At 36.7% G+C, this 24,739-nt stretch overlaps 2 protein-coding genes across 7 annotated transcripts in view; one reads left to right on the plus strand and one right to left on the minus strand.

Annotated features, from left to right (window-relative positions):
* Window positions 1-24,739, minus strand: part of LOC126337046 (regulating synaptic membrane exocytosis protein 2) — a 1,181,006-nt gene that overhangs the window by 403,458 nt on the left and 752,809 nt on the right. For all 6 annotated transcript variants that reach the window (XR_007565038.1, XR_007565036.1, XR_007565035.1 and 3 more), the window contains one exon: window positions 23,911-24,093. Coding sequence is in view for 2 of the 6 variants with exons in the window: in XM_050001371.1 (XP_049857328.1) it covers window positions 23,911-24,093 (183 nt within the window). In the remaining 4 variants the exon portion in view is untranslated. The remainder of the gene's footprint in view (window positions 1-23,910; window positions 24,094-24,739) is intronic.
* LOC126337047 (uncharacterized) lies at window positions 8,969-15,849 on the plus strand. Its single transcript, XM_050001372.1, has 2 exons — window positions 8,969-10,142; window positions 15,740-15,849. The coding sequence occupies exons 1-2, from the start codon at window positions 9,022-9,024 to the stop codon at window positions 15,801-15,803; spliced, it is 1,185 nt and encodes a 394-aa protein (XP_049857329.1). The 5' UTR covers window positions 8,969-9,021; the 3' UTR covers window positions 15,804-15,849.

Raw genomic sequence — 24,739 nt, forward strand, 5'->3', positions numbered from 1 at the left:
GCAAACAGCGTAACAAGAAAGAACATATTCTTAAAAATTGAAACTGAGAATTTAAGTAATAAGTTGGAAAACTATACATATTACCATAAAGAGGGAAACAGGGAAAACTACAAAAGTGGCTAGAGGAAATGTATATTTGTAAGAATGCAGAAGAAGGAAGAGCTCTTATACAAATCTTTAATAAACAATTTTCAGCCCCAACTGATCAGATTAACTGAAAAGTTAATATAGGAGCCAAATGTCCTAATAAATAAAAAAGACAGTATGAAGAACTATTGCCTTACCAGGCTTCTGTCTGTGCTGCACACAGTTTTTGTTAGAATTTTGATTACCAGATTAAGCACTGCACGTGACCTGGCTCAACCCACTGAACAACCTAGGTTCTGCACAGGGTATAGTAAAACTCACTCTCCGCAAAATATGTACTAGAATAAATGAGTACCAAGTACCTCTTTGTTTTGAGTTTGTGAGTGTTGTTGAGCGTCCCCATTGAAAAGGGTTTAAAACAATATGACTCTATGTTCCAAAATCTTTTTCAGCAGCATTGGAAAACAAACAGGATAACTGTTCTGTGAAAGAGATTAAATAACCTGAGATTTGCTTATGATATTCTTCTGTTTGCAAATAATACAGAATAAGGTCCCGAGTTTGAGTCTCAGTCCAGCACACAGTTTTAATCTGCCAGGAAGTTTCAATACAGAATAACTTCAAACATAAGTTAGCAAACTTGTGTTAATCTGCTCTGAAGGTAGCCAAAAAATGAAATATGATAAAACCAAGATCATGATGACTGAATGGACTCTGGAGGAAAATATGTGTGTTGGAAGTACACAAACGCAAAGGGCCACAGAATATGTATATTTGGGGCAACTAGCAAATATGAAATGACACTTAAAACTAGATATACACTCCTGGAAATGGAAAAAAGAACACACTGACACTGGTGTGTCAGACCCACCATACTTGCTCCGGACACTGCGAGAGGGCTGTACAAGCAATGTTCACACGCACGGCACAGCGGACACACCAGGAACCACGGTGTTGGCTGTCGAATGGCGCTAGCTGCGCAGCATTTGTGCACCGCAGCCGTCAGTGTCAGCCAGTTTGCCGTGGCATACGGAGCTCCATCGCAGTCTTTAACACTGGTAGCATGCCGCGACAGCGTGGACGTGAACCGTATGTGCAGTTGACGGACTTTGAGCGAGGGCGTATTGTGGGCATGCGGGAGGCCGGGTGGACGTACCGCCGAATTGCTCAACACGTGGGGCGTGAGGTCTCCACAGTACATCGATGTTGTCACCAGTGGTCGGCGGAAGGTGCACGTGCCTGTCGACCCGGGACCGGACCAAAGCGACGCACGGATGCACACCAAGACCGTAGGATCATACGCAGTGCCGTAGGGGACCGCACCGCCACTTCCCAGCAAATTAGGGACACTGTTGCTCCTGGGGTATCGGCGAGGACCATTCGCAACCGTCTCCATGAAGCTGGGCTACGGTCCCGCACACCGTTAGGCCGTCTTCCGCTCACGCCCCAACATTGTGCAGCCCGCCTCCAGTGGAGTCGCGACAGGCGTGAATGGAGGGATGAATGGAGACGTGTCGTCTTCAGCGACGAGAGTCGCTTCTGCCTTGGTGCCAATGATGGTCGTATGCGTGTTTGGCGCCGTGCAGGTGAGCACCACAATCAGGACAGCATACGACCGAGGCACACAGGGCCAACACCCGGCATCATGGTGTGGGGAGCGATCTCCTACACTGGCCATATACCTCTGGTGATCGTCGAGGGGACACTGAATAGTGCACGGTACATCCAAACCGTCATCGAACCCATCTTTCTACCATTCCTAGACCGGCTAGGGAGCTTGCTGTTCCAACAGGACAATGCACGTCCGCATGTATCCCGTGCCACCCAACGTGCTCTAGAAGGTGTAAGTCAACTACCCGGGCCAGCAAGATCTCCGGATCTGTCCCCCATTGAGCATGTTTGGGACTGGATGAAGCATCGTCTCACGCGGTCTGCACGTCCAGCACGAACACTGGTCCAACTGAGGCGCCAGGTGGAAATGGCATGACAAGGCGTTCCACAGGACTACATCCAGCATCTCTACGATCGTCTCCATGGGAGAATAGCAGCCTGCATTGCTGCGAAAGGTGGAGATACTCTGTACTAGTGCCGACATTGTGCATGCTCTGTTGCCTGTGTCTATGTGCCTGTGGTTCTGTCAGTGTGATCATGTAATGTATCTGACCCCAGAAATGTGTCAATAAAGTTTCCCCTTCCTGGGACAATGAATTCACGGTGTTCTTATTTCAATATCCAGGAGTGTATTTTGACATATTAAATTGGGCTGGCATGATAACAGTAGATGCTCTTCAGTTTTCAAGTCTATGTTGCTGGCTGGACAGAAGAAAATGGTTTTGACCAATGTGTACTATGACTAATAATTTTTGGTTGTGAGACATGGAAATTAAATGAGTTCATTGTTAAAAAACTCATAGCAACTCAAAGAGGAATGCAAAGATCAAGATTATGGTGCACAAAACAGACAGAAAGAAAGCACTAGATGTCAGATGTATAACAGAGGTCACTGAAAATGGAAAGGGTTAACACTTTGAAATGGTAGTGGACTGGATGGCAGATGGTCACAACAAATTCTAGATTGGAGCCATATTTACCAAAAGAGATCACAGAGAAGATCACTAGACAGATGGGACAGAAACTTAATAAGGTTAGCTGGATTCAATTGGCAACGGAAGCTCAATATCGGCAGAAATGGAAGAACTTGCTGATATCTTATGGTGCACACCGACCCAATGAGGTCACAACACCAAGCAACTGAATTGGCTGTGTGCAGGTAATCATTAACCAGATCTATACTGTAGCTTTCACAATAATAGAGACAAAAAATATGATCTAAGAAAAGAAGAATAAGCACTTCACTCATGTATCCATTCACTCACGCATGAATTGTTCACTGTAGATGTTACAAAGAAGGAGAATCTCTACATATGTAAACAAGTTATAGTATTTATTAACTAAATTTATACACTGTGTTAACTATGAACTATCACTATAAAATTTAGTACCAAGTGGTTGTAACTATACTGATAGTATTCCAAGTGAGGCAGAATGGACTGTAACATTGCAGGACACTGAAACATTGTAGGTATTTTCATTAATCGAGGCATTCATAGAGTATGCTGAAATAAAATAATAGTTCCACTTTCTGCCACTAGGCAGACCATGAACTGCCGGTTTTATCAGAATGACAGCAACAGCAGAGCTGCACTGTGGCAATATCACCGACAGAAACAGCTGTGCAGAGGCCCCATGTCAATTAATGGGTTCAAGAAAATAATAAGAAAATTTGAATTAGGTAGCGCATTTGGGAGAGGGAGGCCGCCCACTCCCATAGCAGTTGTTGATGAAGTTACTGTAGATATTACCGACTGTGCAGCACTTGCTTCAGATTCTGCAGTTAGTGCTCACAGGACTTACCTCTCCCCTGGTCAACATTTCAAAAGGTTTTGTTGCACGTATTCCATTGGCATCTCTACAAGATGTAGAATGTGTATCAAATGAAGCCCCAGGTATGCTACAACATCATGATCTTGCCCTTTGTCTTTTGGAATGCATGGAAATGGAGCAATATTTTATTTGAGGAGATCATACCTCACAGGCCTGTTAGATGTGCAGTGAAATCTGCATGTTATAACAACCTCCTTGTGGAAAATGTGATACCAGTTTTGCATGAACACAACTGTGTCCACATCACTATTTTCATGCAAGATGGGGTGATACGACATGTAATTTTCCAGGTGAAATACTTGCTTTGAGAAAACTTCAGTAATGACCACATCAACTCTAAGCAATTTCAAGATGTGTGTTCTTCCTGATCCTGCACCCTAAATCCATGTGGCTTCTAGCTGTGGAGATATCTGAAAGATCATGTCCATCAGGGATGTATCGAGACTCTTCTTGATCTACAGGATAGCATACGACAACATGTTGCTGTGATTACACTGAATATGCTGTGAGCAACTGTCAAACATCCCATGTCATAGGTGCGGCATAATGCTGACATGGGAGACCACACTGAACACATGTTGGAGCTTGTGACCATACCATAATAAACATGTCAGAACTACCATTATTGTTTTTGATCATTCCTCCCATGTTTCTGCACCCACACCACATTCTGACTATTTACATTGCCAAATTTTCAGTGGAGGCAGAAAGTGAAACCTTCTTTTTTTTTGTCAGTATAGTCTTTGAGCACACTGATTAATGAACATACCCATGATGTTTCTGCATCCTGTGATGTATACAGCTCGCACTGGACCACTCGGAACAGTACCAGTTTAATTATAACCACAAAGTTGTATCTATGCTTATACTAGCTAATTTTAACCTAGTAAATTTGCAGAAAAGCTGCTGCAGTGTAAAAAGCTTATGCTTCTTCAGTTAAGTTATACAGTTTTTAAGTATAGCTACTACGTCAGGCAGAGTGCTGAAAGACTCTTGTAAATTTATAAGGAAATTTCTCTGTCACATTTGTAATGTGATCTTTAAGCACAGAACTGTACCCAGCAGACTCAAATGTGCACCACCAAAACACTGTTCAAAAATGGGTGCAAACAGAGCTTAATGAATTAGCACCCAAACTCCTCACTGATCACTGTTGAACACTTCCACCAACACAGTATATTTTTCATATACATAAGTTTGATTTCCAGAAAAGCGTTCCAACAAAGCAGGCCAGTTTCTAATTTAACTTCTTAATGATACTCTAGAATACTACAACAAATAACTAAAATGTCATTGGGTTTCCAGCCACATCAAGTGGTTATAATACTGTGAAATTTTGAGTAAGAACTCCATGGCTATTGCCAAGTGGAATGACTGCCAATGGGCTGTCTGCATTCCCTCATGTACTCTTTCTGCTGGCTGTGACATCACTTGTGCTCACATTATTGCCATATATGAACTTATGTTGACTGTGCATTTGATGTGCCCTATTCAACCTCATCATCACTTGATTCCACTCCGTGCCACGGTCTCTGTTAAGGGTGTTGTCAGTGATTTTGATTTCAACGGCATTTCCATTTACAAAGTCCCGAAGGTGTTAATGCAAGACAATACGTCATATTTTCAGCAGGCAGCGTACCCTACCCAACATTGCAATGGCAGAAAGCCAAATTTCTTTATTTGCACCTTGTCAGGGGTCTTCTTATAATTTTTATATTATGTTCAGTTTTGATGTGATGTGGATAGTCTCAGAACACCTAGGGTCTGAAAGTACCTTACACCTGCAGCCAATCTTATATCATAAAAACAGTGTGGATCATAGAACAATGCAGTAAAGAGGATGAGAAGTTTATTACACTATCATGAAAAATCTGCTTCAGTTGAGTATGCTCTAGAAAACTTTCACTGGATTAAAGTTGATTGCATCTCTGTCATGGCTCACACTAATTACCTATTGGGCAGTGTAATTAAAGAAACCACTGAAATAATGATCAATGACAGCATCCTTAATATAGACACAGTATAAAGCTCAACATGATGTGGGATCAAGCAGTCATGAAGTTTAAGAGGACACATCAAATCCACAGTCAACATATGCATATACATGTCAATAAAATGGGCACCAGTGATGTTACAGTTGGCAGCTACAATATATAAGGGGATACAAGCAGCCCTCTAGCAGTCATGACACTTGAAAATGACTGAGAAGTACTTGGCCAGAAGCTCATAGCACTTAAGCACTTGATGTGGGCCGGCTGGAGTGGCCGAGCTGTTCTAGGCACTTCAGTCTAAAGGTTGCAGGTTCCAATCCTGCCTTGGGCATGGATGTGTTTGATGTCCTTAGGTTAGTTATGTTTGAGTAGTTCTAAGTTCTAGGGGACTGATAACCTCAGTGTTAAGTTTTATAGTGCTCAGAGCCATTTAAACAATTTTTTGAACTTGGTGTGGCTGGAAGAACGACAAAATTTTATTCAATTTTATCACAGTAAGGCTCTTAATTCTTGGACAAAATGAGTAAATTTCTCCATTTGGTTTCTTTTTTGCCCCTTCAAGGCTTTCAGTTGCATGAATCATCAAATTTTACTTAGAAAGGCAGAGAGCTTTATTGGATTACATGGAAAAGTATAATGTTACTTGAATCATATACAAAAGATAGGAAGTGAAAATTTGTTCTGAACAATTTAGGAAGGCAAATGGTCTCATATCATAGCAATAACTTTAGCTGTGAGGTCCCACAGGGTTTTTTATATTTACAAATGATCTCCCAATATGCTAAAGTCTAAAGACCCACTTCATTCTCTTTGCTGATCACACAGTTATTTTGATTGAGAGACCACAAAACAGCAGCAAAGAGAGCTCAGTTGACATAATGTTTGAAGAGTTTCTCTAATGGCTTACTGAAAATTGTATGGCACTTTATAATGAAACTCCCAATTCAAACACAGTTCATCATGTCACATAGATTACAGGAAACCATAATAATAAAATGTGGGGATAACCCATTAAAGCCCATACAATCCTCTAAATTTGTGAACCTGGTAACAGTAAGTAAATTGCCTTGTACATGTTCCTGACTTGTGTAAAAGAATGAGGTCCAAAACATTGTTTTTATTAGCAAGTGAATTCTTTGAGTTATTTCCACTCAACAGTGTTCTGCAGCTATATATTCTTTGGTAACAACCTTCATAAAAAAAATAAGTTACCATACAAAATAGAGTGATCAGAATCATGCAATTCAATGGAAGAAATCATTTAAATAAAACACTATCTTACACTCCAGTATTTTTTTTCTTTTATTCTTTGTTACTAGTAATTTTACAGTGCACAAAATAAACAACATATGGAATGTAGTCGTATATGGAATTGAAGGATGATAAATCGTTTAGAGAAGAACAGAATATAAGCTTTTGAAATGTGATGCTGCAAAAGAACACTGAAGATCAGATGAGTAGTTTTTGTAATTAATGAGGAGGTACTGAATAAAATTGGGGAGAAAAAAAATTGTGGCTTTACATGACTACAAGAAGGGATCAGTTTTAGGACATACTCTGAGACATCAAGGGATCACCAATTTAGTACTGGAGAGAACTGAGGGGAGCAAAATTATGGAGGGAGACAAGAGATGAATACAGGAAGCACATTTAAAAGGATGGAAGTTGCAGTAGCTACTCAGATGCTTGCTAAGGATAGAGTAGCATGGAGAGCTGCATCAAACCAGACTTCAGACTGAAGACCCCCAAGAACAACATATCACAATCATTACACTAGAAATAAGTGTCACTTGTACAGATCTGTAAAAACATTCAGCTAGAATGGAGTTCTCTACACCGTTACAAAGACAGTATGATGCTCTACCTGTCAATATTAAATCTACTAAAAGTGATCTATACTAATTTCAAAAATAGCTTGAAATATGTTTTGATTTAACACCTAAATTTTATGACAATATACAGGGTGGGGCATATAAAAGTGGTCAGGATGAGTGGATATGACTGGACGTTAATGTATGTGTACAACCACACCCCATGACATGCACAGCACATGTATGCCTGCCACGTGATCCAGACTGAAACTTGGAGCACATTTACACAATCTTCATGCCTGACAGAGTTTATAACAATACAGCCCGACCCGTGGGTTAACTGAAATGACTGATACCAACTGTTTTTTGATATGTAACTGTGTAGTTATTGGACAATTCAGTGCCCTAGGGATTTGTATGTGTACCTATGTGTATTTATATATCAGTCTGTCGCATTTACTAGTAATATTCTGTATTCGTTGTGAAAAGACTTTTATTGTCGTCATTAACGGAATTACATAATAAATGCCAAATTAAATGATTCATCAGCAGGGTGAGCTAAGAAATGTAAAGTAACGGATAATAAGATACTGTAGAAGTATTGGTATAAGTGGTCAGAGCCACTAATTACGATCATTTGGAACAAGAAATGTATTAGTATAGAAAAAGCTTCATTATCTTGAGAAACAGCTTTTTAAGTGATTACCAAGCAATGTATTCGTACTTGTTATTCATTTTATATCCTATTTTGAAATTAATGTACTTTGTAAACACATTTTGATTAACTCTCCAATTGTTTGCATCACACAATGTTCAGATTTTTCGTATTTCAGGGCGTATTTGTAACTTCCTTGTATACAGTCTGATAGAAAGCAGAATTTGTGATGTCATTAAATGTTAGTATCTGAAACCGAACTGTAATTAATTAAATAACTCAAAATTCACAAAAGACATTATTGTAATTAGAACCATATCGATTTTTAATATTTAAACCTAGTGATGACACTACAAAAATTACGTCAACTAATATTGTTAATTTTTCCTTATTCGGGTGTAATGTCTGTTCGCAAACATTTTGTACATTTTAATTGTAACTTTGAAATTCTTCAGAATTAATAATGCAATATTTTGTGAGTGATTGTTAAAAATTCTATATAAGCAGAGATGATGCGAGGTCAGGGTCAGTCAGTTGTTTGTGATGTTTTCGGCTGGAGAGTCTGTACAAGTGACGCCTGTAAATAAATAATGTGAAGTGTGAAGAATTCTCCGATTTCTTCATCTAAAAATGAACCCCCAAAAGTTAAGTTTATAAATATAAAGCTGCTCGACGAACAAGTAGCTTTATAAGTGGTGGTGTGAGCTGGGATTTGATGATTGAAATCGGAACTGTTTTTAAAAAGTAATTGTTTCAGGTGACCGCAAGACGAATACTAAACATAAATTGTGAAGAAATTTTTGTGTTTATGGACGCACAGAACGAGTGGATGTTGCTGCATGAGAAGAGTTGGTGTGGAAAAGAAATACAAAGAAAATCATCACCTGCATGGGGAGATCGTAAATCATAACAACTGATCTGATGATAATGGACCAAATTCTCGGACTGCACCGCTGGAATTCAGATGAGTAACAGTTTTTTTTAATTAATTTGTGTTTTTTTTTTTTTGTTTTTGTGAGGAAAAGATTTTACTATGGCTGATAAAAAGTGTGTAGGCGGTGAATCAATTGAAAACACTTCGGACCTAGGATCGAGTATCAGTGAACTAAGTGTAGATCGAGGTTTTGGTGGAGAGGGTTCCAGTGAAAATGTCGCCACAAGTACTCCAATTGCACAGGGAAGAGTAGGCGGAGACGATCTGTTAATGTTATTAATGCAACATATGAAAGAAGCGAAGAAACAGATGGGACAGATTAGGCAGGATACTAGTAAGATAAGGGAAATCCAGGATGGTTTGGCAGCACTAAAAATGACTGTCGAGACAGGGCAGGGTGAACTCAATACTCGTGTAGGAGCAGTGGAAGAACGGGTTGATGTATTAGAAACTAATTTCACACAAGAGTTGTCCAAAAATGAGGAAAGGTTCAAAAAACTAGATAAGCATGTAGAAGTAGAAAATTCAAAACTGAAAGTAGAGGTTGTTCAGACTAGGAGAATCTTAGAAGAAAAGCTTGAATCCAATAAAAAGAATTCAGAGTTAAAATTTGCAGAAATTTCCAATCAAATAAGTAATGTAGATCTAAAGTGTGATGAAAAAATAGATTTGTGTAAAAATAATGTTGTAGGTTTAAGTAAGAAAGTTGTAGAGTTACAAGAAGGTGTAGCCCAAAGAAATTTTGTTAGCAATTTTAATTGTGTATGGGGTGGCATACCTTTAAAATGCTTTCCAGGAGATGGGAAATTGCATCCAGTTGATTTTTTACAGCATTGTCAGGATAATTTTAGTAATGACATGACAGATAATGTAAAAATTAAATTTGTTAAACGATTTTTGGATGGAGAAGCAATCTCGTGGGCAAATCAGAATGTTAATTCTACCATGTCATATAATGAATTTGAAAGAAAGTTTTTAAATAAGTTCTGGTCAGATTCTGAGCAAGCTAGGATTAAAAGTGAGTTTTTGAATGGTCGAATGTATAGGGAAAGTGATGGTAGCTTGAAGTGTTTTTGTGAAAGTCAGTTGAGGAAATTAGTACACCTCGACAAACCTTTTGATGAACTAATACAAATAGATGCATTAAAAAGAAGACTACCAAAAAGAGTACAGTGGGAGTTGATTTATGGACCAGATGATTCTGTAGATCAGTTCTTGAGGTATGTAGATAAGTTGGATAGAGCTTTTGAGAGAAATGAGAGGTTAAACAATGGCAGATTTGGCAATCAACCAACTGGGGGGTGGAACCAAAGCAGGAATCAAGGCAGGAGTAATAATAGTGATAACAGATGGATCAACCATAGTAATGGGGATGGAAACAGAGGGCACAATAGCAGGGAGAGACCTTGGGAAAATAATAACAGACAATTTGATAATCACCAATCAGGACAAGGCAATTTAAACTGACAGATGCCTCATTGGGAGCCTGTCAGTTTGGGGCAAGAAATGTGTACCGAAATCAGGCTAAACACCACTGGTCTAGAGACACCGAAAATAATTACAGAAGACAGAATAATCGAAGATGTTGGAGTGGAAGTGACAGTACTAATGTAAGACGAGTGCATCAAATTGGCAAATTGCAGTTTAACAGTAAACTCTGGAAATGTATGAATGAAAGTGTTGTAGATAGAAGTAATAGCATCTGTAAGAATGTTGAGGAAGTTCCGTTAGAGGAAGAAACTATTTCAAGTCTATATAATCAGTGTGGTAATGAAGTTTGCAAGGAAAATGTTGGTTCTGATAGTAATCTTGATGAGTTTGGATTAAGTAAATTAATGAAAGAAGAACCTATCCCTGTTAAGCACTTAAGTGATGATACCTGTACTAGTGTACATGTCAACAATTCTGATGGTCATAGTAAAGATGTTGTAGAAGTGTTCAGTGTTGGAAATGATAGCATATGTAGTAATATTGATAGTGAAAGTGTTGGAAGTAATGATGAATGTGAGGAAGAATTAGATGACATGGTGTATTTGGAGGTTAAAGAAGATTTAATTAGTAGTGAAGAAGATGATATCAGTAGTATTTGTGAAGAATATGAAGATCAGATTGTGCCAATGAAAACTGGGAAGGTATCATCAGATAAGGAACATGCAGAGAGCCATCATAATGTAGATGAGATGCTAGAAATGTTATGGGATACTTACAAGGATTATAGTGACAGTGACAGAATAAAAAGGGTCATCAAGATTATTTGTGAAGAATTGCATTCCAACTGGCAAGGTAGAACCAATCAACAGGCTTACAGTGGGATCAGTTCCGGGAAAAACAGACAGTGTGTTAAGGACAGACGTGACATCAAGCAATCATCTGATATAGCATTAAGTAAAATTCAGACAAGTAAGAGAAATTGTACAGGCAAAAATGGTACAAATTACTTGGACTTTAGAGATATTGAAGAAGATCTGTTGGATGAAAATGAGGACAGTAAGAAGGAAAAAGTTTTAGGTTGCCCGTATATACGTATAAAAGTTGCAAATTATGAAGGACTTTGCCTCTTAGACACGGGTAGTCCTGTCTGTGCTATTTCTGAAAAATTTAGAGACCAGATAAGACATAGTGATGACTTTGAAGAATATCCTGTTATTGGAATCAAAATTAAGGGAGCAACTGGTAGGCACAGCAAAGTTGTAAACAGGCAAGCCTTAATATCTTTCACTATTAATGATGTACAGTATAACCAAGGATGCTTTGTAGTACCTGATCTCAATGAGAATATTTTGTTTGGAATGAATTGGATACAAGGAGTAAATGCAGATTTTGACTGGAATAACAAAAAGTTAAAGCTCACCAAGCCAAAGGCAGATGGAACACATGTGACTGAACTAATTATCCAAAGTTGCCTAGAGAATAATTTTCAGATTAGAAGAGTGATTTGTACAGATGAGAAGATCGACATTAACAAGGAAGACAATGAAGAAGACTGCAGTGAAGACAAGTATGCTGAATTAGTGGCCACCAAACTAAAAGAAGCTGGTAATTTAAATGAAGAACAGACAGATCAACTAGGCAGTTTGTTGTGGGAATACAAAGATGTGTTTAGTGAGAAACCTGGGAAAGTGAAGAACTATGAATGTAGACTTAAACTAAAACCTCACGAACCATTTTTCATCAAACCCTATGGAGTACCCATTTCAAAAAGAAAAGCTGTGGAGGAAGAACTACAAAAGATGGAAGAGTGGAGAGTAATTGAAAGATGTAATAGTGCATACAATAACCTGTTGGTGGTGGTTTCCAAACGTGATGGTGGAGTAAGACTTGTGCTCGATTCAAGACATTTAAACAAATACCTTGAGAGGGAAACTGATCACCCTGAAAATATAGATGAGTTATTACATAAGTTTGAACATATGAAGTACATGTCTAGCTTAGACTTAACAGCTGGTTTCCATCAGATACCATTAGAGATTCAGTCTAGAAAATATACTGCGTTTTTATATAGAGGAAGATGTTATTGCTATTGTGTTGTACCATTTGGCCTTAATGTATCAATTGCAGAATTTATTCGAGCATTGGATTTTGTTCTAGGAAAAGAACTGTTAAGAAAACTAATCCTTTATGTTGATGACATACTTGTAACAGGAAAAAGTTGGGAAGAACATATACATTTGTTGGGTGAAGTGTGTTACAAATTAAGACAGGGAGGCATGTCATTAAAACTAGAGAAGTGCAAATTCGGAGTTAAACAGCTCAAATTTTTAGGCCATACCATATCAGAAGAAGGAATCTTACCTGATGAAGAAAAACTTGAAGCCATTGCAAAATTTCCTGCACCCAAGACTAAGAAACAACTTAAATCATTCTATGGAATTTGTGGCTACTACCGGAAGTTTGTCAGCAATCAAGCTTTAAATGTACCGTGTTTGAACAACTTGTTGAAGAAGAAGAACACCATTTGGGTATGGGACAAGGATTGTCAGGAAGCATTCGACAACATCAAGAAACAGATGTGCAACAGTAAAATGTTATACAGACCTGACCTTACAGAACCATTTTGTATCATGACCGACAGCAGTGACTATGGACTGGGAGCTCATTTGTTCCAAGAAAAGATTGTAGATGGTGTGACGGAGCACAGGTCAATAGCTTTTGCCAGTAGAACTTTACAGAAACATGAGAAGTCATACACTGTCACCGAAAAAGAATTGTTAGCAGTCTATTGGGCTTTCATCAAGTTCAAGAATTACCTATTAGGACATCAAGTGGTAGTATACACAGACCATAAGGCTTTGATCTACATACAAGAGTGTACTTTGCATCACAGCAGGATAACCAGGTGGGCACTATTCCTCCAGCAGTTCGACTATACAGTAAAATATATAAAAGGTGAAGAAAATCAAATCGCAGATGCTCTATCAAGGTTGCCAATGGGAGGAGAAGGTGAAAATAACAGTGATGAGTGTGAAAGGGAGTTTCGGATTATGTATCTAAAAGGGGTGAAAGATGAGAATGAAATCAGGAAAATTTGTAATGACATCCGTAGATATCAAAACCATGATTCCAACTGGAAGTTAGTTAAAAGTTATCTAGGTAAAAGAGGATATGAGAAAGTAGAGCAGTATTATAAAGTGCATAAGGGTATACTATTCAGAAGATACAGTGCAGACAGTGACACTTGGAGATTGTGTTGGCCAGAACAGTATATTGAAGTGTTGATAAAGTATGTACATGAAAGTTTCGGGCATTGTGGGACACTGAAATGTATCCAAAAGATTCAAGAAAATGTGTACTTCTACAACATTGCTAGGAGAGTGAGAAAGCAAATATCTACATGTGACAGGTGTCAGAGAGTAAAAGTTAGCAATCAAACTTGCAGAGGATATATGCAAAACATCTTGCCAAAGGAACAACTACAACTTGTAGCAGTTGACCTTTATGGATCATTGCCTAAGGCTAAAGGAGGATTTTGTTACATATTTGTCATGGTGGATCTTTTTTCAAAATTCATTAAACTATATCCATTGAAGAAAGCAACAAGTAAGAACATCATTTTGAAAATTAGAAGAGACTATTTCACAAAGGTGGGAAAACCAAAGAGCATGCTCTCTGACAATGGAGCACAATTTACTTCTAAAATTTGGAAAACATTTGTGGAGGATGAGAACATAAACCATATTCTGATCTCTGCGTATCACCCGTCCAGCAATCCGGCTGAACGTTACATGAGAGAAATAGGGAGATTATTTAGAACTTATTGCAACAAAAATCATGTGAGTTGGATAGAGTACGTAGACAGCTTTGAAGATATACTGAACAGCTTACAACATTCGTCTACTGGGTTCTGCCCATATGAAATACTGTATCATAAGAAACCGCCAAATCTGATCAACGAATTAATTGAATTCCCAGCATGTAAAGCTATGAGTCCACAGGAAAGAGAAGAAATAGTCAAGAAAGTAATGGAACAACAGGGGAAACTAAGAAAAAACAAACATGACAAGAAGTTGAAACCTACAAATTTTAAAATTGATGATCTGGTCCTGGTGAAAACACATGAAAAATCCAAAGCGATAAGCAATGAATTAAAGAAATTCTTTGACATCTATATTGGCCCATTCAAAATTCAGTCTATGCCACACCCAAATGCATATAGATTAGTGTACCCAAAGTCAGGAAGACTATTTGGTTTACGTAACATAACTGAACTGAAACCTTATAAACAAGTGTCAAATACCAAGAAAAAATAAGATAATGTAAAAGCCCTCAGGAGGATACATCCTGTATCAAGTGCGTGCCGAGCACTAGGTCTCCGAGCTATGTAGCATTCTATTTTCTTCTTTTCGTTTTCGGATGATACATCTTTTACTCATCTATAAACCTATAACGAAGTTATCTCTCACTGAAAATACTAGCCATTCTTTTAGTATAAGTTTTTTTGTATGTCATATGATTATTGAGTGACATTGTTTGAAAATAAGTAAATAAATTTAACTGTGTATAAAATTTGAATCCTCCCTTGACTAATGACTAATAATTCTTTAAGCATTTCAGGCAATAGTTATTACTATAATTCCTGATTAATATGTGGTGTAAAACTTTTCCAGATCCATATGTGTGTGTGTACTCTATGTTATGTAATATTGTAAATAAATTACTGTTAACATTTTCATTACAGAATAGAATCCAAGGGGATATAAGATAATGGAGGTCATTGTGGTTATGGTCTGTAGAGTATGTATTTGATTTGTGGGTGGTTCTTTGAAGATTATAGGCTTGGTCATGATTTTGTTAGTTTGCCAATGAGATATACAAATGGACAATGTTAAGGATGTACACGTGTTACTAAATGGACAAGTTGTACTGTGAAAAATGAGTAAGTTTGTCATTACAAGGTGGTGTGCTAATGAACAATCAGTGAGTTTGTGTTTGATATGATAAAGAGCTAAAGGATATCTGGGACATTTAATATGCTGTATAGTGTATTATGCTGAAATATTAATCAAAAAGAAAGGATACATAAATAATTCATTTTTGTTCATTAACTTTAAGTTGTATATAGCTAAATCCTTACAGTTTAGAGATGCTTAATTTTGTGTGATTTTGTCTATAAATATACTAATAGTGTAGGATAGTATGTTAATGATTTTGATACATTTATACCTGATGTGACCTTAATTGTAACCTGCACGAGTACCTTGCGAAATGAGTTCATCCCTGTTCCTACCTAGAGAACTGTATCAAAGATCCTTACCTGACCTGAAAAAAAAAAAAAAAATTAAGAAACTGAAAAAACTAATAGTGGACTGTGCTATTGCAGTGTAGAGACTGCCAGAAGCAGAGGGGCTGCAGACACAAGATGGACAGCGCATTGGGACGGATGATTGTGAGCTGCCAATTCATTAAGATATGCAACATGCACCAGTGACTGGAGTAACAGCTAAGAAAAAAAGAAATTCTATTTTGGAGGGTATTTAGCAGCCATTCATACAAGTTACACTTGTAAGAGTGGCTGGGGGGGTGTATAACAATACAGCCCGACCCGTGGGTTAACTGAAATGACTGATACCAACTGTTTTTTGATATGTAACTGTGTAGTTATTGGACAATTCAGTGCCCTAGGGATTTGTATGTGTACCTATGTGTATTTATATATCAGTCTGTCGCATTTACTAGTAATATTCTGTATTCGTTGTGAAAAGACTTTTATTGTCGTCATTAACGGAATTACATAATAAATGCCAAATTAAATGATTCATCAGCAGGGTGAGCTAAGAAATGTAAAGTAACGGATAATAAGATACTGTAGAAGTATTGGTATAAGTGGTCAGAGCCACTAATTACGATCATTTGGAACAAGAAATGTATTAGTATAGAAAAAGCTTCATTATCTTGAGAAACAGCTTTTTAAGTGATTACCAAGCAATGTATTCGTACTTGTTATTCATTTTATATCCTATTTTGAAATTAATGTACTTTGTAAACACATTTTGATTAACTCTCCAATTGTTTGCATCACACAATGTTCAGATTTTTCGTATTTCAGGGCGTATTTGTAACTTCCTTGTATACAGTCTGATAGAAAGCAGAATTTGTGATGTCATTAAATGTTAGTATCTGAAACCGAACTGTAATTAATTAAATAACTCAAAATTCACAAAAGACATTATTGTAATTAGAACCATATCGATTTTTAATATTTAAACCTAGTGATGACACTACAAAAATTACGTCAACTAATATTGTTAATTTTTCCTTATTCGGGTGTAATGTCTGTTCGCAAACATTTTGTACATTTTAATTGTAACTTTGAAATTCTTCAGAATTAATAATGCAATATTTTGTGAGTGATTGTTAAAAATTCTATATAAGCAGAGATGATGCGAGGTCAGGGTCAGTCAGTTGTTTGTGATGTTTTCGGCTGGAGAGTCTGTACAAGTGACGCCTGTAAATAAATAATGTGAAGTGTGAAGAATTCTCCGATTTCTTCATCTAAAAATGAACCCCCAAAAGTTAAGTTTATAAATATAAAGCTGCTCGACGAACAAGTAGCTTTATAAGTTGTTAGCAGAGGCCAGTCAGTTCATGGCCCTAGTCGGCCACCCAGGTCACCTGATCTATCAGTATACGATTACTCTATGTGAAGAGCCCTCAAGTCTAAGATGTGTCACAACAACTCTCATAGTGTTCAAGAACTGCAGCAATTTCAGCACTCCAGCTTTGATCTGCCTTCAGCAACTTGCTGAGCAGGGCCCAGAAGTGCCAAGAGGTGAATGGTGGTCACTTTCCACATCTGCAACAGGTAGACTAGTACTGTATTTCCTTTTCTCTACTGTGTTGCTTTGTACCCTGGAACTCTGTTCTCCAGGCCATTTTTATATGCCCCACCCTGCACAATCTGTGTGAACTACAAAGTAATGCACTGCAAGACAATTAAAAAAACACTGACTAGTCTGAGAGTGTATGTAGCAAATAATGAGTCACCAAGCAAAAACCGCATCACAAGCTGGAAGCATCCTAGGACAAGAGTTTTCTGTGCCACACACCTCTTTGCCACAGTTCTTGGACTTTTACTCAAAAAGCATTCTACAGGAAGCACTTCCAACCCAATGCACTTCCTGCACCAACACCAAGCTTTCCACATGTGTACAGTTATTATATGTTCCTTAGTCATTAAAGTTATTAATTTACTAGATCTTAACAGCTTGTTATGAGATAGGTGCATGAATGGAGAAGACATTAAAGGAGAGTTGGTTTTATGTGCCTCTTAAGGAAACAATATTGCAGGGTTCCCTTGACACCTATGGAGAACTAGTTGGCATAGGACTGATATGACATTTTGGAACTTGAATGGTTTAGCACTCACTGCCTCACCATGGTCTTCCGGATTCAGGAATTTTTACTTCATGGAGTTTGTTATGATATTGTAAGTGCAGTGTGATACGACTCCTTTGTAATCTGGGTAAACTGCTGTGGCACCTTGGAAGCAGCTGTTAGAGACAGAATACAAATATTGTTAGATCAGCTCACCAATGGAGCCCTAGTTCATTATTGCATCATGCAATTACTTTAGTTATTGTGCTAGATTAGTCACTACATTCTTAATTTGTAAACTGTATATAGTTTCTTCCTTCTTCATTTTTGTTAGATTACACTCACTCATGTTACCCTTGTAAGCCCAGTTATTTTTGTATTCCATAGTTCTTCAATTCCTGTATTAAATCAGTCACATTTGATGCACCACAAGAATGTGAAAGACTTGCTTTCATGTTGCCCAGAGAGACTGCATCCACTGATCTTACCAATGAACAGTGGGCACTCATGGTGTGTGGGCACTCATGGTGTGTACTGGTATACCAACTGGTCCCACATTCCTTTGTTCATAGACATTTTTGTAAGTTTGTGCAACTGATTGTGCCTTGTTAATATTCCAGTAAAGGAACTATTCTAATCTGGATGTTCTTTTATGACATGTCTCCACAGTTTAACTTTTCCTTTTACCCTGCTTGCCTAGTAATACTATTATGTATCCATGTCATGTTCAGTGAGGAACAAATCCCACAGTATCAAACATTATGGAGCTCCACATTCTGTGTTTAGTATTAATCCTGTTTTGCAGTTTGTAAATGTGATATTCTAATTTCTGTTATCATGGAAAGGCTCAATCAATAGTAGAAGTAGAAGCAAGCCTTGAATGCCATAATATTTTAGTTTGCTAAGTAGAATTTGATGATCCACACAATATAATGCATTTACAAATTCACTGAATATAAAAACAGGATACTATGTACAAATCTGGAAACAACATAACAGGACTATGAAATTGTTGTTTACATCCTCAGCACTTTACTGCTTAGATTGCATTTGGCTTTCTCTAAAGAGAACACTTCACGGAAGACAGACTGACGTGCACCAAGCAAATGAATCAGTCTTCTAGTGAAGATACACACTTTTAATGGAATGAACATTAAAAAACTGAACTTTGTTAAGCAAGTAGTGAAGCTAGGTCTGCTTGTAATTGCTGCTGTAAAAAAAAGAAAGAAACTAGTCAAAACAGACTGGCATGGAGTACATTATGAGTATGATGAAAGTTGAATGGAGAAAAGCAAAGGATGTAGCCAGGTAAATTGACAGTAGATATACCAGGGAAATTCTTTGCTGGATTTCAAGAGAAAAGAAAATTTCAAGAAGAGAACCCAGTGGAAAATGGGTACATAATGATAATAATAATAATAAACCAACAACCACCCATCCAGTAAAAATGCAAAATATTTATTCTAATGCATGAAAAGATCTGAAGAGGCCCTTTATCCTGCTTTAGATGACAAATGATGAGGATGATTATATTAACAACTGCTGAATCAATGTTTTGTTTATTGAGAGCTGTTAGTATAGATTTTGCTGAAACTGAATCAAATATTTGTATGAAGTTCAGACAAAGTGATAATGCATATTGATTACTCCATTCTACAATTTTGTTCACAAGGTATTCATTTTTTAATTCAGCTTGCTCTTTCACTTGATTAAAATCCAATCATTTTTTTTATCTATGGTGATAATTCCAGTGAATATTTTGTAGATTGTGGGCAGGAGGCTTTCCTTTTTATACTTTTGTAAATAAATGATTAAATATAATTTCACATTTAGGAAACAATTTTCCTCTTTACATATTTTGTAACAATTTTGCAACTTCCTTTAGTGTTCCTTTGCTTCCAGATTCCACAATTCCTGTCAATTTTTTAAATCCCTAATCAGGAATTACATTTGAGACATATTAGTGTTTTTATCCACATCTTAAACATTTCTAATGTGTAAAGAAATGCTGAAATAAATGTATAGTTTTCTTCAGTTGTTTATAACTGTTCCATCTGCCTTTTTAAAAGATAAAATACGGAGTACACCCCAAAGTAAGTTACTCTTTCATTTTCTTCACTTTAGTACTGTTTTCAATTGTTTTTCTTACCAATTCACATTGGGCCGTCTCTCACTTTCTCAACTGTTCTCAAATTAGTTTTGTTTAATTCAACATACAGTATTGTGTATTATTTCATGGAAACACTTATCCTCTCTTTAATAACTGCCTTACTGCATTTGAGATTTTCTTTTGCTTTCTTTGTAGCCTATCTGTACCATCGTTTGCTATTTGAATAAGTGTGTTTATTTTGTATGATGGTGAATTTGTTGCTTAGTTTAATTTTTGATATATCATTATTCTTTCAGTACTTGCCAAGTTCACTTTCTATTGGTTTTCTTCACAAAGAAGAAGTTACAGAGAAGCATGATGTTCTTCTCAGCAAATTCTTCTAATATATGATATCCATCATTTATAATACTTGTATGTATCTAAATACATCCAGTCAAGAATTATTTTATGGTTTTGTTCTTTTTTGGTTTAAAGTTCCAAATTATCATCTTTTGTTGGAATCTGAAATAATTTATATGATTCTGTAGCTCTCCGAAGAGCGCTTCCACTTCCCTGTCAGAAAGTGATCATGTTGGTTCATAGACCTGAATAATTTTCATGGAATATCTTTACCTATTGTTTATTTTTAAATGAGTCTTTAAATTCTTTGTGCAATATGTATTTCATATTTTGTTTACAGTGAAGCTTACACTTTCATTTCTGCTCTGTTGTTATCTAATAAGATATATGACCTGTTGACTTGAATTCCCTTTTGTTTTCATTATTTTACTACACTTCCATTAACTATCCCACATCCCTTTTAATCCTTCCTTCTATGTGCACTAACCTATCTTTGTATCCAAACATCTTGCAATTTATTGATCCAAAACACAAGAGTTCTAGATGTATTTGGGAAGCTGTCTATAGCATCCCTATTAAGCCAAACTTCAAGTAGAAAGGTAGAGCCACAGATGTAGCTCCACCGGCTCCATATTCTTCAGTCATTCCCTAAATTCCTACAATTCTCTACTCCCATCGTTCTTTCATCATAACCACACATTTTAAGAAACTCACTAATAGCCATGGTAAACAAGATGCCAGGTTTCAAAGATTTTTATCACATATGAGAACAATGCTAAACCTTTGCAGAGTTGTCATCACAGTGGTTGTAACCAAGGTCTGATAGGTTTTAAAATTCAGAGGCTGGGACAAACATGACCAGTTCATATGCTGACAATGTGCCAGCAAGGGTTCAAGTCAATATTGTTATTTAGCAGTCAGTCAGTCTTAATGAAAATTGTAACTCATTTAGTCCAGAAGGAAGCATACTTGAAACCCCCATGCTGTCTACAATACCGGTTGGTGAGCAGAAAAACCTTGTTTGTTTCCTGTAAAATGATCCATCTTGGTTGTTAATCTATGGGAACTGATAGCTGCATAACATGAATAAATGGACTGGAAATTAGGATGAAGTCTGGTTAGTCTCTTAATCATCAATAAGACATAACTATGGGCTTTACCAACAGTTCTTAGTCAATTCTGTGCAGTTTCAGGACTGCAGCTGGATGAAATTGACTTTTTGCTGCGACATTTCAGCTGATAACCATTCAGCCATCTTCACGAGAGTGTTTTATATATTTTAGCTGAAAATCATGTAGCCATCTTCAGGTGAGTATTTTAAACCATAAAACATTCACCTGATGATGGCTAAAAGGTTGTCAACCAAAATATCAAGGCAAGAATCAGTGCCATCTGGCTGCAATCCTGAAACTTCATGAACTACTCTGTATACCGAGAAAACTTAATTTCTTTGTGGAATCACATTTGCAAAAACAAATGTATATCATTATTCCTCAACAGACCTGTGAATTGTATTAGAGATGCTAAGGATTATAAAAAGTGACTGTGTATTGTTTATCTAATAAATTAGAGAATGACTGTGTATATATTTTTAAAAAATGGATAGTGAAACACATTTTACACGTAATTTGTAGATGATATCAATGACAAAAATGTATATTAATAACTATTGGGAAAAACTGATGAAGTGGATCAGAGTAAAAATGTGTAACATTGTACATTTATTACACTGATAGTTTTAAAAAATGTAGGAAATGAAATTCTGGGAGGGAAAAAACCATAAAAATACATTAGCAAATGGACTGTAGCATTCTGAGAACACTGTGCAGAAGGATAAAAGTAATGTCAGTAAATTTTTATTCCAATAATCCGCCTGCAGTCACAAATAATTAATGTGGCTGTTTCACAAAATTTCTGTAGGAAGCACAAAGAAAGACAGTGATATATTTCATTAACAGTTGTAGAGAGTACAGAAATGCTGGTAATATGGTGAAATATTTTAAACAAAGGCCAAAAAAACAAGTGCAAAAGAAAAACATTGAGCAATTTCACCATACGCAGCCTAGGCAGTTCATAACAAAAGAAATTGAGATGGCAATGATGAAAGAAGAAGCAACTACAGTTAAAATTTTCATAGTTATAAGACAGACACACACACGCACACACACACACACATGCTCACACGCCCACCCACCCACACACACAAACAAACAATTTATGAACAGAATTAAAGAAATTTTGTGATAAGTTATCATCATCACCAGTCCACTGAAAATTTGCAAAAACAAATTAGATTTCAATGAAAGAGAATGACATTTTGTCCTGTTGTGTTATACATACATGACTTTGGTAAACAGTGATCTGCATAAATTAATGTAGTTGGACAGAAGGTCTTATCCAGCACAAATGGTGAACACCAAGTTTAGTATACTGAACAGACATATATTGCAAAATTCCCATAACTGGAATAATTTCTGAAAGTAACCAGTTTCTAATATTAATGTCATAGTGTGACTGATTTTTTTCTTCTCTATAGATGCATAAAAATATGCTATTTGTGCTTGTGACACACTTAAAGTCTGTCTGTTACTTGCTATTATTTCTCTAACTAATCATTCATCATCTCACAGATACTGAATTTTCTTACTTTTCACTGATTGATTCACTTACTGACCATGTTACATAGATCCTATAATGACAGAGAGGCTTTAAACGTGTGCAGTAACTCCAGGTATAAATTAACAGAGAGCAATAGATGTACTAACAGCACCTCAACTGCTATTATTTCAGAAACAAACAGAAAGTTGAGAATGTCATTGTTACTGCAGTTACAAACAATATTTTCAAGCTAAAAGTGTATATTAGACATCTCTTTAAGTATCAGTAACAGTTATACAAGTACAGAAATTATTTCCATCATGTACAACTGTACAAACTCAGAAATTGCTTTGTGGAAACTTGCTACTATGAATAAAGATCAGAACTCTCATTTGTGGAGAGACAACACAAATAACAAAATTGTTATGTGTTAGAAAACTATGAAAACTATGTGAAAACGATTTAGTGAGATATGTAAAACAAATCATAATGTAGACTGTAAATTATTAAGCTGTAAAGGAGACCACTCACTGAATAGTAGGTGCATTGAGTCATTAACAGCCACACAAAGTTTTCATTGTTTTTTGTACGCCTTTCAAAGAATCAACTCATTTGGTGAGTCCTTTACTCCTAAATTATTCACCGTCTGCCAGATCCTTCCAGGCCATATTCAAAATACACAATGATTTATGTCAAATAGTAACAAATGGTATAGTTAGCTTTTAGTAAGAAATGACATCCAGTGAATATTAACATTTTCACACATTGCAGATTTATTCATTTCCTTACACACCAATAGTGTGTCTTAAAGCTACAGCTCTTAATTAAATTTAATTTTTAATTCTTTGCTGAAAGAAGACCCCCTCAAATGTCAAATGAAGTGTCAATTTAATATGATTAAAAGACAGATAGATAGATAGATAGATAGATAGAGAAAGAGAGTGTGTGTGTGTGAGAGAGAGAGAGAGAGAGAGAGAGAGAGAGAGAGAGAGAGAGAGAGAGAGAGAGAGAGAGAGAGAGGACAGAGAATGGGGTGAGGGGAGGTTGTTGGAGAAAGAGGAGGAGGCGGAAGAGGAGAAAGAACAAAGGGTTAAGATGTTTTATAAATAACAAGATAAGTAGAAAGGTACCTGTTGCTGAAAGCTGAGATGTTGAGCTGCTCTTCTTGTTCAGTCCTGAAAACTGGCTCCCAGAACTGCTGCCTTTGCTTCCTCCACTACTGCTGCCCCGGTCACCAGTTGATGCAGGTTTTCGGCGTGAATTATCCAAACCATGCAGCTGTCCGACAGCTGTGTCACTCAGACTACCATCTGCTGGCATTAAAGAGATATTCAAATAGATCAAATAATTTTTCACATTATACAGTGACAACACAGTAGGTTACCATATCAATAATTTTTTTAATGGAAGTGAATATGTAAGTAGATCTTTAATAGGTCTTACAGCTCAATACACACACAAACAATGACAGTAACAACAGACCAATTTCTAGAAACCTCAAAAGCATCTCACTACTTCTGTCAGTAGTTCAATTACATTTCAATTATTCTCTGTTCATCAAATTTCCTTTTTGTCTCACTTTCTACCTTAATATATATTGTTTTAACAAATATGTTAAATCTTCACTTTCCGCCACTAGATGCTTTCTCAAAACTCCTGTTTTAGGTCAAAAAAAAAAAAATATCATTTCACCAATGTCCATTACACTTCACCCACAGAAAAGACATAGTTGTGAAAAATATGTATGATCTGCTTCATGAAAGGCACGTAGTAGAATTCTTCTGAAACAAATGCATTGGAAAATCTTTCCTATACTCAAATCTACATTTCAATATCTAGTTGAAAATGAAATATATTAGCCTCTCCCCTTATCAAAGACTTTGTCTGAAAGCAAATAATTTCAAAGAGCCTACTTTTTAATGTGCCTATCTGACACTCAATGCCTCCTTGATGTTGTGA

This window comes from Schistocerca gregaria, chromosome 2, assembly GCF_023897955.1.
Source record: "Schistocerca gregaria isolate iqSchGreg1 chromosome 2, iqSchGreg1.2, whole genome shotgun sequence".
Lineage (NCBI taxonomy): Eukaryota > Metazoa > Arthropoda > Insecta > Orthoptera > Acrididae > Schistocerca > Schistocerca gregaria.